Raw genomic sequence first — 17,760 nt, 5'->3', positions numbered from 1 at the left:
CTTCTTCTTTTTTTTTTCTTAACATATCTAGGCACAGCCATTCTTAACCACCTTTCTCTTGACTGCTCCTGCTCTAGCCACTCCTGCTCACGTTCCATTGGCCACCAGTAGTCACATGGCCCCACCTGGCTGCAAAGGAGGCTGGGAAATGTAGTCTTTGTTCAGGCGGTGGCTGCCCAGCAGCAAGTCTACACTTAGCCAGGGCAGCACATGTTTTAGAGGAAGCTTAGCCTTCCCTGACACATCCTCCTGTAAAACTTCTAACTTGTTCTTTGTGATCCAAGTCACCGATCCAGTGAAGCCTTTCCTGACTCCCTTACACAGAACTAACTATTCAGCCCCGAGGGTCCCTTACTGCTTGTTTATAACTCTGTTCTAACACTTGGCTGCACCGACAGCATACAACATACAACAGGTGTTCAGGATGTGTATGTTGAACGTGTTTTTCGTTATTGCAACGGCAGCCTTTTCTGTAGGAAAAAAAAGAGTAGGCCTGCTGTGTGATCTTGGATCCCTTCTCCTTTCTGGCCGTCAGTGTCCTCACCTGTAAGATTGGGGGTCAGGCAGGATGATGCTCTGATAGTCTACGCTGCTCACCCCATGTCACTGTAGGCCTTCCTGCACTTCAAGGGAGAGCCAAAGACCCTAATATATTACATTGTGGAAGGACTTTGGTGCTTAGATTTTCTAGACAAAGCCAAGTGTTTGGAATTTCTTGTACACCCTGTTAATGCTATGTTCCTCAGACGGGAATCGGTTCTTAACGTTTTCTGCCATGTCCTATTATATTAGCAGAGCTCTGACTTCTAAAATCCAGTAGCTTTTGGAAGTGTTTTCAAGTAAGTAATTTGTTTGACCAACGCTTGCTGCATTTCTGTAATGTGCCAGGGATACAGAGACAAGCTAGAGCCAGTCCCACCCTTGGGGACCTTGATAGGCAGGAGAAGACATGAATGGTCAGTCCCAACCTCGAGAAGCAGCATGGCAGAGTGGTTTGTGCCCTGGACTCTGGCTCAAAGTTCACCTCCAGCCCCGGGGCTGGCCAGCTGTGTGGCCTGGGACAGGTCACTTGGCCTCCTGCTCAGAGCCGAGAGCCACTGTGCAGAAAGCTTTTGGTCTGCACAAAGTGCCCAGTAGACAGCAGGCTTCACAGAGTTCTCGTCTTTGCCACGAGCTCCACCAGGCTGCGTGCTGATCTCCCTGGGAGGCGTGGCCTCTCGTGTCCTTCCCCAGCCACGAAAGCCTGCTCCCCCTCCCCTGGCTTCTTGCCTGTTGTGCCAGCCCCTCCATCCTCTCATCCTCCCACCAGCAGCAGCCGACTTGCAGCATGACTGGAGAGAGGTTTCACTTTAGCCATCACCGACAGGCATCTTTATGAATATCCCTCAAAGTCAGGCCTTTAAGAACACGTGGTCATTGAGCACCTACTGCGTGCAGCAGCTTGACCTGTGTCATCCATCCTCCCCGTCACCCTGGAGAACCCTGCACATCTGGGAGACAGACATGGAGTGAAGCTGCATGCCAGTTACCCAGGCCGGGGTGGGGGGTGGTGGTGGTGGGCAGAGCTGGCCTAGAACTGGATCAGGCAGGCTTCCAGGCCCATGCCTTTTCCACTGATCCAGGTAGGCTCCTGGAGCTGGAAGCGCCGGGTATTCTCACTGTTGTAATGGACTGGTGTCTTCAGGGGTTAGTTCTCAATAGGTTGAGGGTTGTTTACCCCTGACATACATTGGCCCCTGAGTTACATGCTTTGAGGTTTTGTGTGTGCTTCTTGCTGCTGTCCTGTTTTTTTTCATAAGCCCTCTATTTGTGCAGCGTCCTGTCAGGTACGTTTGATTGAACATCCGCCACATACCAGAGCTGTGCTGGAGGGGGCACCTTTCTGCAGTGCAAGCTCCCATGATCTCATCTGATGACCCCACACAGAGCAGGGCTGATTCCCATTTTGCAGATGGGAAAGCTGAAGCTCAGGAGAGATGCCTCTCTTATCTTTTCCACTGGACTCAAGTGGTTCTAAGGCTTTTTCTCCCAGGCAGTTTGTGTGCTGCTGGATGAGAGATTCCTGGCACCCTTTCTGGGCCATGATCTCCCCCTTCCTGGTGACACCCCCGCCCTGCACATGTATCCCCCGCCTGCCTGTAAGGGGCTGTTCTCCGCCACAGTGTTTCCCTTGCTCAGTGTCCTGAACCAGCATTCCCCAAAGTGTGTGCCTTGGAACACTACTTCCATGGGATGTTAATGGGTTTTTCATAAGGAAAAATCAAGGGAGTGTATATGTGAAAGTGGGGTGAGGCTTTGTGATCAAATAGGTTTGGCAGGCACTGGGTTAAAGCCCAGTTAATATGGTTGTCTTGCTGCAGGACATCTCAGGACCTTCAGCGTGCCTGCGCGTGTTGGGCCTCCTGGAGGGGGCCATGTAGCAGGCCCCTTATGTTTGCCCAGAGTGCTTCTTCACGGTGCTCTTGCAAGACAGGTTCCTGGGATACTGTCAGGGAAACCTGCGTTGACTGAGACAGTGGCAGCCACGAGGACTCACAGCCACTGGGAGTAGGGTGAGGGGGCACTCAGGGGCTTCAGCTGGCTCAGGGGTCCTTGGTCCTCCTCTGTCCCTAGCATCTCTTGGCAGAGGTGCCCTGCTTGGCAGTAGGATATCAGAGTAGGGGAGTCCCCTGACTTTTGGGTGATTGGGACCCGGCTCAGAGGACTCTCCATCTTCTGCAGGGGGTCTCCAGCAGGGGAGAGGGCACTGTTTCCCAGCCTTAGTGCCGGATTCCACACCCCCCCCCACCCCACAGGTGCTTCGTGTTCGTGCCACGCCCCCCACGGGCCAGGGGTGCTCCCACCTTCCTTCGGTGCCACATGGTCACATGGAAGCCAGCTAGTTTTGCAAGGAGAATGCTTACTCTTTCATCCTTGCATTCACCAGACAGACATGCACTGAGCATCCAGCCTGTGCATGCCCCTGCTTGTGTTTTGGATCCAGAGATGAAAATATACCCATCTCTGCCCTCAAGGAGCCCACAGTGTCTTAAAGAGACAAGCATGTAAATAAAGCATTGCAGTGCCGTGTGAGGAGGCTTGTAATGAAGGTGTGTGCTGGGTCCCTGGCTCCGAGCACGTCATCTGTGATGGCTAAGGTTTGGCCCTGTAGGAGAGGGCTGGCAGATAAGCCAAAGGGCCCCCAGAAGGGGACAGCCTGTGTGAAGTTAGTCCACATATAACATTTGTGGACTACATATGGCTGGGGTTAAGTTAGATACCTGTTTTTCTGATTTGGGTTGGGTTTTTGTTGTTTTTTTGATTTGGGTTCTTTTCTTTAAAATGCATAGAAGCAGTCTGTCTCCCTGGAAAGAGCACTAAATCTAGAGTCAACCCTAGCACTGGGTTTTGGCTCAGCCACTTACTGGGTAACAGCAGGCTTATTTCTTCTTGAATCTCAGTTTTCCCTTTTGGTTAGAAGGGGCCAGTGCTCCCCAAGGTGCTGAAGATCAGATGCAAGTGAGAAAGCCCTTTCCACACCATGTGGAGCCGTGCAGACTTGAGACATCTCCACTATGGTTGCGTATTTGAAATCAATCTCAATGTTCTTTCCTATCTCCCCATCCTCCCCCCCACCCCCACCTCCCACTTGCCCAGACATAGCCATAGCTGGGGTGGGGAGCAGGGAGTAAGGCCAGAAGAAGGGGCCTCCTGCCAGAGGGAGCAGCAGCTTCGATGGCTCTGCTGGCATCAGAGCCCAAGGATGCAAGGATTGACAGAGGATCCCCACGCTCCAGCAGTCCTGACTCTGGGTGTTTGTGTCTTTGGGATTCCCAGCAAGGTGGACAGAAAGAAGCAGGAAGGCTTTCCAGCCAATTGCAGGAGCTGATCCAGCAAACAAAGAGGAGCAGGAAACCCTTCCAGTTTTCTCCTACTTGGAGCTGCCCAAGGACATAGCCATGCAGGCCAGGATCGGTCTAGGCAGCTGTGGGCACCTACACTGACCCGTCCACCAAGAACACCTCCCAAAGCTCGGGACCCTTCTTGGGAAGATTTTGCAGCACAGCCTGAAGGGGTTGTGAAGCATCATCCGTGCCCATCTGCCCTTGTCTATGTCAAGCAAGATAATCATGTCTTTTTAACTAATAGATCCTGTTCAACATGTAAGGACACCTGATGTTTTTCCCTGATAAAGTCAGTACCAAATTCTGTAGGACAGGCTGGAGAATGAATCTCCTCCCCAGGAGGTGGGAGGTGAATCACCTCCTCTGTGTGGGTTCCCCTTAAATATTTCTGGAGGGCTTGCCAGATTCCCCGCTGGCCTCAGGGGGCCCCTGTTCCTCTGTAACATGCTGTCTAAGAGGGGATTAGACCCTGCCTGAAATTTCAGTCCCTCGTCTAAGAAGCCAGTCTCTATAGACAGTGATTCACCAAAGCTTAGGGTGACAGAAGAGGAATCAAACAGAATCACTGGTAGTGGGATAGAGCAGAAAGCCCAGTTCATCTGTCTCCAGTTCCTTCTAAGGCAGAGACCATCCAGGACTCCCTCCTCAGGGTCCTGCCCAGTGGCGTGAGCCAACCCCACCAGGTTCCCAGTTCCTGTCGGAGCCAGCTCCCTAGGGCTAAGGGACAAAGGGCATGGCTGTCTCTTCAGGGAGACCCTGTCTCCACCCTCCAGGTGGCTGGGGTGGAGTTTAGCCTTACCTTAAGTCCTCAGCAACGCCACTGTAGGCTTTGATAAGAGACCAGGCTGCCATTTTGTTTCAGCCCTCCAGAGTGGGTTCCCATGTTCTTCACCCATCAAACATTACTTTTATTATTATTTTAGTGTTATTTCCATGCAGGGACTTGATTCTTTAAAGGACTTTTGTTTGCCAAATGTGTATCAAATACCAGTGAATTTGTCTTCCCACTTTGATTTTGCTCATCGAAGGCATAAATGCTGCTCAGATTTCTTCCAGTGATAACCATTACAGAGCAGGTGCCCATGGCGTGCTGGCGTGCCTGGAAGCTGCCTTGCCCCCTTCACATGTGCCCCCTCAAGCAGCTTTCTAATTCCCTTCCTACCAGTTCAGTGACTGTGGCACACAGATTTTGTTTTTTTCATCCTAAGTGTCCTCTTTAACCCCCATCACCTATTTCATCCAATCCCCCCACCCCCCGCCCCTCCAGTAACCACCAGTTCTCTATAGTTAGAGTCTGTTTCCTGGTCTCTTTCTCTTTTTCTTTGTTCCTTTGTTTTGTGGCACACGGATATTAACCTCACCAAGGTCTCCCAGTTAACAAGGGACAGTGGGTTTGAATGCAGGTCTCACCTCTCACTCTTAGGAGGAGCCACATTTTCTCCAGGACGTCTTGCTGCCTTCCGACACAGAAACATTAAATTGGTATAAGCCCAGCCAACAACAAAAATAAAACCTGTTAGTCTGTATGGCTTGTTCACAATTTTTTTTTTTTTTTTGGCAAGCTAGTTGGGGGGATGTGTGTGCTCATGAAACACTATAAATAGCTGGGAGATTCTCTTTGTTCTAAGAATTCTTACAAGTCAGGGGACTGCCTCATCTCCACCTGTTCTGCTATCAGTGCCTCATGGGGGCGCGCTTGGAGCTACAGATCATACATACAGGAAGCGGAAGGTGGCGTGGGTTCCAGTCCTGAAGCAGCTGGAAGGAGGCCAAGGTCTGTGGGGCCCCAGAGGGTGGAGCAAAGATGCTGGGGAGACCATGGGAGTAGAGCCAGCTTTCCATGAGGAAGAACATTCCAGGAAGCAGAGCTACCTGGGAGGGGGAGCATTCCCCAGAAGGGCCCCCAGAGGCTGGGCGAGCCCATAGCAGGGCAGCTGCAGAGGGGGATTCACACTTTGAGGATCTTACCCAGCAGTTGGTTCCCCAATGACCCAAAGGTGCAGATGACGTGAGAAAAATAAGAAGGCACTGAGATTACCTGGCAATATATGCATTTTGTAGGATCGGCCTTGATGCAAATCCCTCCTACTCAGCGAGATGGGGTGGTGGGGATGGTAGTTTTAGTTTTACTGATGTGTCAACCTAAAAGTCTGAGAAAAACTGTGTTAGGTCACTTTTGAGGTCCCTTCCTGCCCTGTGATTCTATGAAAATCTATGAAAAGAGGGCGGAGTGGCTCATCAATAAGTTAAATATAGAATTACCATGTAACACAGCAATTCCACTCCTAAGTATATACCCCAAAGAATTGAAAGTAGGTATTCAAAAAACAAAACAAAGCAAAACTTGTATGCAAATATTCAGAGCACCTTTCACAGTAGCCAAAAGGTGGAAACATCCAGACGGCCCTCAGCAGATAAAGGGATAAACAAAATGTGCTATAGCCACTCAATGGAATATTATTCGGCCATAAAAAGGAACGGAATGCTGCCAAGTGCCGCCGCATAGACTAGCCTTGAGAACACTATGCTGAGTGAGAGAAGCCGGGCAACAGACTCCATATTATGCGATTCCATTCATGTGAAACGTCCAGAATAGGCAAAGAGGTAGAGAGAGCCAGAGTTTGGGGGGCTGAGGAAATGGGGAGTGACTCCTTACTGGGGAGGGGGTTTCTTTTTGGGGTGATGAAAAAGTTCTAGAACTAAATAATGATATGGTTGTAAATCATGGATGTACTTAATGCCAAGAAATTGTACACTTTAAAATGGTTAAAGGAGTAAGTTTTAGGTGATACACATTTTATCATGAGTTTTCAAAAAAAAAGGAAGAAGAGGAGAGCTCATCAGCTGGCTGTCCCTCCCTCCTCCTCCTGTCAGTCTGCTCATCTGGACCTTTTCATCAAGGTGAAAGATCATAAGCACCCTAGGGTCTTCCTCTCTTCTCTCTCCCACCCCACACTCATGTACACACACCTCTCTGTCCCCTTCGTCAGAGGGTTGAGAAGGATGGAGGGTCTCAAGCCAGCGTCTCTGGGGCCTGGCACAGAAAACCCTCATGTGTGAGTGGGGCTGTCCTTGTCCTGGCTCTGGGAAGGCAAGTCCCCTTGGAAGGCGGGAACTTTCTCTAGGTGCCAGGTAACCTCACTCGCCCCAGGCCACTTGCCCTTTCTCTGGCTCTCATTGCTTTTCCCCAAGGGCCTCGGAGCTTCTCCGCTTCACTTGCTCACAGCTCTTTCAGTTGAATAATTGTCTCCACTTTCATCACAATCAGAAACACTCCGTTTGAGTCACAGATGAGTGTTTTCAGAAGCCCTTCTGTGTTGGCATGGACACCCGTTGGATGAAGGACTTCTTCAGCTGTTGAGTCGATGCCTCCGAGGGGCCCAGCCCCATCAACTCCCGCTTAGCCCACCGTGGCGGCCACCAGCCCTGCACCCCCGCCTCCCTCTGCCCAGTCCCACTTGCCCCCATCCTGCCACGAGGGTCCCTCCCAAGACAGCTCCAAACCACATGCTACGGGCTAATGTCCACTCGGAGTCTGCTCCTGGGTCACCCAGCCTGTGAGCAGGGTTTATAAATGGGGAGGCTGTGTGTGTGTATAGAGGGGAACCTCAGCCATAAAGAAGAATCTAGAACTGGAGGCCATATACCCATGTCGCTGCGGCTTCTGTAGGTTGGCTTCATCAGTGAGGTGACCTCAGGGCAAATTGATTTTACTAACTCCTCACCAGGGACCGTGGTCAAGAGTCTGTGTCAGGACCCTCCGAGAGAATGCCCACCAAGCCACCTGGAGCCCCAGGCTGGCCAAGAGGCCTGTGGGTGCTGGCAGCCTTCCTCAGGTAAGCAAAGCTCTGTTTCCTCGTTGTTGGAATGAGGGCTGACACACTCCTTCACCACGTCTCAGGCCCCGGTGATGCACCAAGGGAACAAAGCAAAGTCCCTGCCTTCGTGGAGCTTATGATCCCCGGGGGGTGGTGAAAATCCTGGCTCACAGGGCAGGGTGAGGATTAACTGAGAGAATCCAAGTCAAGAGCTCACCACAGCGCCTGGCACAGGGCGAGTGCTCATGGGGCATCTGCCACTTTTAATCGTTCATTTCTCTCCCTGTTCCTTGGGGGTCAGGGCCAAAGGAGCTCTGCACCAGCCACGGTACAGGGGACATTGTGCTCTGCCACATTAATGACCCCCCGAGCTGCGAGCTATCAGAGAAGCTGGGTTATGGACCTGCAGCAAGGGCCTGGGATGCACCCAGCCAGACGAATTGCAAGAATGAATGGAAAATATTTGTTTATTGCAAAGCAATGAACTTAACACACATAGTTCAGTTTACAATCTGCAATTGTTTAGGAAGAACACAGAACAAAGCATTGGGCCAGAAAGCCCAAGGTGCAGCCTGTGTTCTTTAGACCTGTGTAATAGCTCTATTTGATCCACATTCTGTCACCCACTTGTACGTGGATCACCCAGCCTTCCTGGGTCATGTCGACTTTTTTTATTTAAAAAGTTTATTTTTATTTTTAAAGAAATGCACAGGTCATTATCAATGAGAATATTTTGATGTGTAAGATGTAACACATTTACATTTTTCCACCCTCTCTTGAGAGCCCCAAGATCAGGTGTAGCTTTCACCAGAGCCCCATGGGGGTTCCAGGATACAGGGCCCAGGACTGGGGGCCCAGGGAGCCCTTCTCCTTGATGGACATCTCCCAACTGAGAAAACCCTCCAAATGGGCTCCTGCTGATACTCTCGGTGAGCTCTCCAAGCTTCCTGAGTTTTTGACAGCTTATAACTGGAGAACTATGGGCACGGCTCTCTGCGTGATGGTTTGGTAGTTACACTTGCATGTTATTGTCTTAGAAGCTACAGCCTTGCTAGTCAAAGTGGTGTGAGAGAGGGTGCTCTCCCGTACCCTTCCGCGCATTAACCTCATCATGCGTAACATCCCTCTGAACACCGTGATGCCAGGGACGACAAGCAAAGTGACCCACCCAAGGTCACATGCTGGTTAGAGTAGAACTAAGTGGGCTTTCAGTGGGCTTCTCGGGCCCACTGAAATCCAGTAAGCACTCGTTCTTTGACACACATGCTAATTTAGTCCTCTCGCCATCCACAGGTACCATTATAATTACCCGTCTCATAGATGAAGAAAACGAGGCACAGAGAAGTCAAGTAACTTGTTGAGGGATGCCACACCTTGATCCCCAATATAGGTATGGAATTGACCACTTAGAAGCCAGAGCAAGTAAATGGTCTGCAGGGCAGGGCATTCATATTTATCCTTCTGTAGCTGACCCCACATGAGGTTCAAAGTCATAAAACCTGGGTTTGAGTCCGGCTGACACTACTTCGGGCTGAGAGGGCAGATCAGCTCATCTCTGAGGCCTTGGTTTTCCCGTCTGTGAAATGGAGAGAACAGCAAACTCTGTCTGGCGAGGCTGCGGTGGGGAGTAAGTGAGATAATAAATACTGGAGTGTGTTGTAAACTGTAAAGTGCTGTGCACATGCTACTTAGTGGCTTTATTCTCCAGGGGCCCTGGCACAATGGTGGAAGAGGAAGAAGCTTGGAGACCAGGGAAGTTGCAGTAGGTGGAACTTCAGGGTTGTCATGGGAACCAAAGCTCTGAGGCTGATCAAGGCAGGAAATACCATCTGGTTTTAAACACCAAAAAGCCTCGACTCACACTGGACTTATTTCTGTAAACAGCAGAATTAACATCATCCTATAGCAGTAACGTCAGCCCAGAGCAATCTAGAGATTGTCTTCCTGCTGATTTCCCTGGTCAGATCGAGACAAAGCACCTGAGGTATTCCTTATCCATTAGCTGTCACTTCCCAAAAAAAAAAAAATGCGGACAAGTCACTTAGTAAATCTGAGCTTAAGTGGAAAGAAAACATGCTGGGAGACCCTTTCCCATCCCTCCTAGGCTTTGCAAGCCCGGAGGGAAGGCTGGAGGTGGTGTCCAGGGACAGAGATGGGAGGGCTCGGAAGGCAGAGGTGACACTGGAAGAGTGCTTAGAGAGCATCTCACCTTTGCTCCAAATTATGAGAGAGAAAACAGGCCCAGAATGGGATGGCGCCTGCCCAAGGTCACACAGCAAATCGGTGATAAAACTGGCATTTGAATCTAAGCCTCCCAACTCTCAAGTCCCCTTCTTTCCTCTCTGGGGATCTCTGCTCCTTTGGTATCTGCTCCAGCATTGTCACGTTGCTCTCCGGGAAACATGAGACCTGGGATTTCTCTGGTTCCCCACGGGCTCTGCAAGATGAAAAGCAGAACGTTTCTTGAGTCCTGCACCTCCCAGGGATTCGACTCAGGAAGCCATCATTTCTTTGTTGTTTTCTTAGGAGCAACAAGGTTTCTGCAAACCACATGAGCCCAAATGAATCAGGATGCAATTTTAAAAACGAGAGGGTGATGCCTTTGAGTTTTCAAACTCTAGAGGAAAATCCCACTTTCATGGCAGCTCCAGATTCAGCAGAGGTTTTCCAGGGATGAACACTTTTCTCACGGGGGCCACTAGGAATCATTTGAGGTGAGAGCTCTGCTGGGAATGTAGGCCCCGGGTGGCTGCTGTGCAGACGGCGCTGGGGTCTTGCCCTCTCTGAGCCTGTTTTCCTAGGTGCACCGGGAGGCAGGTTCCACGTGACTGCCTCTGATGTTCCTCCCCGTTCTGACATTCCGTGACTTGCTAATCGTTTTTTAAGAAAGGAAAGAAGACCTACTGCTCCTAGAGTCACCCCGATACTTTGTTTCACAGCTGACATGTACCCGAGTGGAGAGACATCAGCACTGGCCCTACAGCTCCTGGCTGGCTGGGTCCTGGGAATTTCCTATGAACGGGGCTTGGCTGGAAATACTCTCTCTCCAGCCTCAGGGAGAGCACGCATCTGAGGCCACTGTCCCGTCGTGGCCCCCAGGACCCTTAGCCGAAGCTGGCACCCAGGGGTGGCACCCAGGGGTAGCAATGACAGCGCATGTCCATGGCTGTGTTTACCCCAAGTCACCCCAGCCCACCCTCAGACTCCCAAGTCCTGCCCTCAAGCTCCTCTATCCTGTGTCCACCCTCCAGGTTCAGGACAACACCATTTCCTGGCGGTGGAGTTGGGGCTGGGGAGTGGGGACATCTCCTGGCCCCATAGGCCTAAGGGGAAGCCTCACTCCTGGGGATGGCCCTGGTTATTTCTGGATCCCGTTGTATGAATGTGCCCTCCTCGGGGCTGTCACTCACCTTCTGTCCCTTGGGGTAGCCGAGGTCCTCCCACCCCTTTTCCACTTGTTCAGAGCTGTAGGAACCACCTCATTGTCATCTCAGGGGAGCCCCTGAGCCTCAGCAGCTGGGTTTGGGGAGCCCTGGGGCTGCCAGGGCTATAAGAGAGCCTGAGCTGGGGGAAGGGAGGGGAGCCCTGGGCAGCAGCCTCTGTAATTTGGTTCCCAGGCAGGAAAATGAGGACTGTGGTGCTTTCATATTTCCCAGGAGTTACTTTTTGCTCTGAAAAGAACTTGAGAAATACCTAATAGAAGAGCTAAAGCCCCCATCCCAAATGTTTGATAGGGGAACTTGCATACAAGGCTTGTCTCGGACAGCTGCAAGAGGGGTGGATCTGGGTATACAGAGGCCTTAGCTGGGTTTAGTCATGTATACATCCAGATGGTCTTAACGCCGCCTTACTATCCCAAGGCTATGTCCTTGGAGCAGATCTCTGGGAGTGGGGAAGGCAAGCAGAACCCGCATTCTGAGGACAGGGGAGGGATGTGGAGCCTCTAGTGCCGGGGTGCAGCTCCCAGGTCAACCAGAAGTCACGTCCCCTTGGTGACCCCCTCCAACAGTTTCTATTCTAAGGGCAGGGGCATAGCAATCCTAGATGTTTTGAGCCTGGGAACTCTCTAAACCTCGGAATCTCTCAGCCTTCTCATCTGTAAGATGGGGATAATAAATTTCTCCTCTTATGATGGCTATGAAAATTAAATGAGAAAAAGAAACCTTAGTGCTTAGCACACAGTAGGTGCTTTAAACATCTGTAAAAATTGCGGGGCGCCTGGGTGGCTCAGTCGGTTAAGCGTGTGCCTTCGGCTCAGGTCATGATCTCAGGGTCCTCGAATCAAAGCCCCACGTCGGACTCCCTGCTCAGTGGGGAATCTGCTTCTCCCTCTCCCTCTGCCCCTCTGCCCTCTCCCCACTCATGCTCTCTCTCTCTCACAAATAAATAAATAAAATCTCAAAAAAAATCTATAAAAATTGCAAACACTTCATTTCCACTCTCTGAAGCTTCTTTGGAAAGGTTTCCATGGTAAATCTCACTTTCCAGAAACTGAGCTCAAAGCAGTGGGGTGACTTGTGGGAAATCCCAGATCAGCCACATGTTGGAGTGGGGTCTGTCTGACGTGTGTCCAAATCTCCTCCTGTCTCGCCACAACTATGAATGTATGACTTTCTGAACACTTTAAAGAAATCAGGGAAATGAAGATGAACTTGAGATATGTCTATTTCCTTGAGATATGACACCTGAGAAAAGTGAGAACTGAAAAATGCCAATTTTCAACTTTGTATTTACTTCCTTTCCTTACAGTTTCCTGAGAGGGGCCCAGTTTGGAAACCGATTTTGTTGCACGCATCTTTCCTTCATATTCTGCCTTGCTATTTGCAACTGTGGTGTTGTTTGTGAAGACAATGTCTAGTATGTTTTCTGGGAAGTTGACACCCGGAAAACAAAGCCTTCTTTAGCGATGAATACTCAGCCTGGGTACAGAGCAGAGAACATCTCCCTGATGCAACAGCTCAAAACTGGGCCACAGAGAGAGAACCTGGAGAAAAGACCAAGTTTCTTCCCCTCTCTCTGCATTTGTACATTTAGAGAATTACAGCACAGCAAACTGGGGTGGGGGGGCACGACCTGCCCAAGGTGATAGCGCTGGTAAATTGTGGATTTGACTACATCAAAATTAAAGATTTATTTATTATTATTTATTTTATTTATTTATTTTTTTTTACAGATTTTAGTTATTTATTTGTCAGAGAGAGAGAGTACAAGCAGGGGGAATGGCAGGCAGAAGGAGAAGCAGGCTCCCTGCTGAGCAAGGAGCCCGATGTGGGACTCGATCCCAGGACCCTGGGATCATGACCTGAGCAGAAGGCAGACGCTTAACCGGCTGAACCACCCAGGCGCCCCTCAAGATTTCTTTTTAGATGAAGGTCACAAAGTTAACAGATAGGGAGGAGATGTTTTCAATGCCTAAATCTGATAAGGGATTCCTAAGGGGTTAATAGCTAGATTATACAAGAACTATTTGCAAACCGGGAACAGGCCATTTCACATAAGTAGAAACTAGTTTAAGTATATGCAGAGATGCTCAACCTCACCAGTCATTGAGAAAAATGCAAATTGCAACAGCAAGATTCCATTTCATACCCATCATTTAAAAAATTCAAAGGTTGGATAACGCTAAGTGCTGTGAAGGATGCGGGCCGTGGAAACATCTGGAGAGCAGTCTGGCAGATTTTCGTGACGTTGGGTCTGTCCCTGCTGCGGAGCCAGCCCCGGGCTGTGTGTCCCTGAGGTGCGTGTCTCTTGTCCTCTCCTGCTAGGCTCTGTATTGTGGGGGCCTGGTCCCTTCAGGGTGCGTTTCCCAGGTTCCCGTCAGCTGACTTGCAGTGGGAGGCACTGACAGGAAGTTGGAGGATGGAAAGAAGGGAGAAGCCAGGGCATCTCTCTTCCTCCTCTTGACCTCAGGTGGCATCTGCAAGGGGCAGCTGTGCCTCCTCCAAGGGGCCAGGACAGGTGAGTGATGATTCCAGCTTTGCCAGGTAAGCCCACCTCTCTCTGACGCGCCGGTAGCACTTTCCTGCTGTTGCTAACTTCTGAGTGCCCCACTGTCTCCCCGCACCCCCCCCCCCACATAGCTTCTCAGACCTTTCATTCCCCGAGTAACCAGTTCCCCGCATGCAAGTCCCCGTGTCATACACACTCAAGCAGTTTCTGTTTCCTCGTTAGTCTGATTCCCATCCCTAGAATTCAGGCAGGCCCAAATCCTAGGTGTGCAGCTTAGAGCGACTCTCCTGCAGGTGCACAAGGACAGATGTCCAAGAACGTCTACAGTGTGTGGGAAAATGGAAAGGTGGGGGGGGGGCATGACCACCCATAGCCAGAGGAATGGATATTGTGAGGATGAGTAACATGTGACATGTAAGCACATTGGAGGAGTGACCATGTTGGGGGCTGGGGGAAGAGTGGGGGTCAGGGATGAAGGGAAAAACCAAGCAGGAGAAGGACGCTGCATGGAATGAATGATGAGTGTGCCTTAAGCCAGGGAGGTGGTTAATGTGACCTCTGCAAATGAGGGTGAAACATGTACAGTATGCCTTGAAAAGGTGAGCGCCACAAGAATAGGATCATACAGACAGAGAGAATAACGTGTGAAAACGAGCAGAGGCCTAAACACGGCCTATCCGGGGGGCAGCCGGAGTGGCCCGTGGCTGGGGCACGGGCCCGTGGTCAGTGCTGTGCCTGCCGGAGTCACGGAATGTCAGCTCTGCCCGAGAGATCTTGATCGGTTCAGCCTCTCATGCTTATGGCTCGGCAAACAGGGCCAGAGGGGGCCAGGGATGCCCAAGGTCACGCTGCGGCAAAGCTCATCTGGAGGCCAGGTTTCCCGACCCCTTCTGGGGAATTTGCTCTTGTTTCCTACTGAGTTCTCCACTCTGTGTCAGGCACTGCCCTCAGGGGGTGTACTCGTGGGAGCGGGACGGACCCAGAGTCAAACAGCTCTGCTGTGTGGAGTGCAGGGGCCACGGTATGCTGAAGTCCTCTCCCCTTGAATCTGGGCTAGGTCTGTGACTTGTTTTCCTATGGAACGTGATAGAGGTGACATTGTCCCTGTTCTGGGCCTAAACCTTAAGAAAGCTGGGGGTTTCTGCTTCTGTGCTCTCAGCGCCCTTCACAGACACACAGAAGCTGGCTGCCCTGCTGGAGAGACCTCATGCAGAGAGAGCGTGTACAGAGGCCATGTGGACAGGGAGAGGCTCCAAGATGAACTGGAGAGAAAGAGAATCCCAAATGTGCCAGCCTCCTCAGCTGAGCCCAACCTCCGGCCAGCCTGCCAACTGAATGCAGCCCCATGAGTGACCACCAGCAGGACCGGCAGAACTGCCCAGCTGAGCCCAGCTCAGATGCTAGTCATAAGCAACATGCTTGCTATTCTGAGCCACAGAGCCTTGGAGTGGTTTGTTCTGTCAGTAACACAACAGGCACTCTGTCAAGTGCACAGTGAGAAAAAGAATGAGGACAGGGTACATGGAGGGCCAGAAGGAGTGAAAATGAATCTGACCGGGAGGATTGGGAGAGCTGAGCAGGGCAACAGGAGAAATGATAGAAAGTGAAGACGAGTCTTGGGCGTCACGAGTGCGTTTCAACAGATGCTCTCCAAGGACCTCCCAGGCCCTGGGCGGGGCTAAGGAGGAGGCAGAGAAAGATGGCCGCAGCCTGGTGGGAGAGGCAGTCTTGAGCACCGGCAGGGAGAGTGCGAGGTTGGACCTGCTCGGTGCCCAGCAGGAGGTGAGGGACGAGGGCTGAGCGTGCAGAAGGCAGAGGGGTCGTCCCCTTGCAGGGACAACCAGGGAAGACTTTATGGAGGAGGTGGAATTTAATGTGGGGCCTGAAAACCAGGTGCAGTTTAGAGCTGGAGAGAAAAGCTTTCCCAGTGGAGGGTTTCATGTGCACAGAGGCACAGAGTTGGGATAGTTGGCTTGTCGGGGACTGGAAGTAGCTAGTACTGAAGCAGATCAGATCACCACAATGAGGGACGCTAGTCCTGCTCTCTGTCTTGGCTAAATCCCCCCCAAATACACATATGCAGAGATACTGTAACATAACAGCAAGCCCTAGTAACACTCTGGTTATGTGAGGTAGGGAGGAGATGAACCCCAAATGAATATTTCTCCCAAAGTCAGTTCATGTTATCATTGTGGATTGGGAGACAAATAAATGCCTAAGAATAGACACAGAACATTAATTTTTCATTGATCATAATATCACTTTCATGAACATTAGAAATGTAGACTTTGGCAAGAAATAAATTTCAGAAAAAGAGAGAAAAGAGATATTTGGAAGGGTGTGGCATCTCCTTTCACATCCCCTTGATCTTTCTGCCAGTCACTTGGGGAGAGTGGGCCTATTAGGATATCATAGTGGGAGTAGTAGAGCATAGGGTAATAGGGCAGAAGGCCCTGGAGGCCTCCAGACCCAGATTAGAATCCCAGCTCCACCCTTTTCTAGTTATAAAGTGCCAAACACAGAGTGAGGCACATGGTAGAAGCCCAACATGCAGTAGTTAAAATTGCCCATGAATCCTCATTCATCCTATTTTTAAAAAAGGAAGCTGAGGCTAAGGAGCTTCCCACATGCCAGCATCCTGGGAACAAAATGCAGTCCCCATGTCTCCTTAGGTTCCCTCCGTCTCTCCTCCCTGCACCGTCCCCTCCCTTCCTTGCTCTTAGGGCTTGTGTTGTTACATGCCAGGGATGTTGAAGTGAGAAAGCTTGAACTCCAGGTCTTATGACCCTTCTGGGATGTCTTTTGAGGACCTCCAAAGAGACAACAAATCAAACGACCGCCTTGGAGACTCATACCAGCATAAGATAACGTCCAGAGAAGAACATGCAAGCCACAGGGAATCTTGCTAAAAGAAATGGCAAAGAAAACAATGAGGCATCAGGTACCCACTTTTTTTTTTTAGATTTTATTTATTTCTATTTTAGAGAGAGAAATAAAATATTTTATTTTATTTATTTTTATATTATTCACGAGCCGGGGGAGGAGCAGAGGAGGAGGGCAGAGGGAGGAGGGAAAGAATCTCAAGCGGACTCGGCTGTGCTAAGCGTGAGCCTGACAACCCTTAGATCATGACCTGAGCCAAATGCAGGAGTCTGACACTTAACCAACTGAGCCCCCCCAGGTGCCCCAGTCAGGCCCACTTTTAACAAAGGGAACAAAACCAACAGGAGAAGCTAGTAAATCAACTGTTCACTTAACCTTGAAACTGTGGTATGATGGAAAAGACCGGTTGGACTCTTAAGTCCAGAATTACAGCCCAAAGTTTGTCCCTTCTCCTGTCCTGTCTTGACGTTCAGCCTAAGACTCCATTTTATCTTCTGTAAAATGGGCATGAGAATGCCTTACAGAATTATTAATGAGATCATTTAATGAGATAATATAAACAAAGGACATTGAACACTAGACTATATTGAATAGATAGATATTTGGGGGGAACCCCTGAGGCTGTGTGTCTATACCTTCCTCCTCTGCAGAGGGCCTCTCCAGATTCTCCCCCAGATTTTCTAAAGGGTCCCTAACTCCCCCCAACAAGTTTATTTTTTAGAGACTTAAGGGTTTTATTTTGTTTCTATTATAAGATTAAATCTAATATTGAAAAAAATGGAAGCATAGATAAACAGAAAATTGAAAAGGAAAAGCAATAGTAAACAATAGAAGCCAAATGTAGTGGGTTTTTTTTTTTTCCCAATCTTTTGGTTGTTGTTGGATTTTTTTTAAATGAACTGAGTCATCCTCTGGCTGAATGTCTCAAAATGAAAATATAAGAGGGAGAAAAATAGAACCAAAAGCAGTAATAAAACAGCAAAATGATACAGGAAGCTTTTTTTTTTTCTTTAATAAAAGAGATACATGGGGCGCCTGGGTGGCTCAGTTGGTTAAGCGACTGCCTTCGGCTCAGGTCATGATCCTGGAGTCCCGGGATCGAGTCCCGCATCGGGCTCCCTGCTCGGCAGGGAGTCTGCTTCTCCCTCTGATCCTCCTCCCTCTCATGCTCTCTGTCTCTCATTCTCTCTGTCTCAAATAAATAAATAAAATCTTTAAAAAAAAAA

The 17,760-nt window shown here is 50.0% G+C and overlaps 1 protein-coding gene across 4 annotated transcripts in view; it reads left to right on the top strand.

Moving 5' to 3' along the window:
- ANKS6 (ankyrin repeat and sterile alpha motif domain containing 6) overlaps window positions 1-17,760 on the top strand; it is a 65,888-nt gene that overhangs the window by 43,578 nt on the left and 4,550 nt on the right. Inside the window, exons 15-17 of one of the 4 annotated variants that reach the window (XR_014140070.1) lie at window positions 7,613-7,720; window positions 8,996-10,416; window positions 13,314-16,592. Coding sequence is in view for 1 of the 4 variants with exons in the window: in XM_081803258.1 (XP_081659384.1) it covers window positions 7,613-7,720; window positions 8,996-9,007 (120 nt within the window). In the remaining 3 variants the exon portion in view is untranslated. Of the gene's footprint in view, window positions 1-7,612; window positions 7,721-8,995; window positions 17,550-17,760 lie in introns of those variants that run through there. The other 3 variants (XR_014140071.1, XR_014140069.1, XM_081803258.1) reach the window with 3 other exon arrangements.

Source organism: Leptonychotes weddellii, chromosome 14 (genome assembly GCF_054177405.1).
Source record: "Leptonychotes weddellii isolate Sample4059 chromosome 14, ASM5417740v2, whole genome shotgun sequence".
Taxonomy (NCBI): domain Eukaryota; kingdom Metazoa; phylum Chordata; class Mammalia; order Carnivora; family Phocidae; genus Leptonychotes; species Leptonychotes weddellii.
The sequence above is the reverse complement of the archived record's forward strand: the minus strand, read 5'-3'. Positions and strand labels throughout refer to the sequence as shown.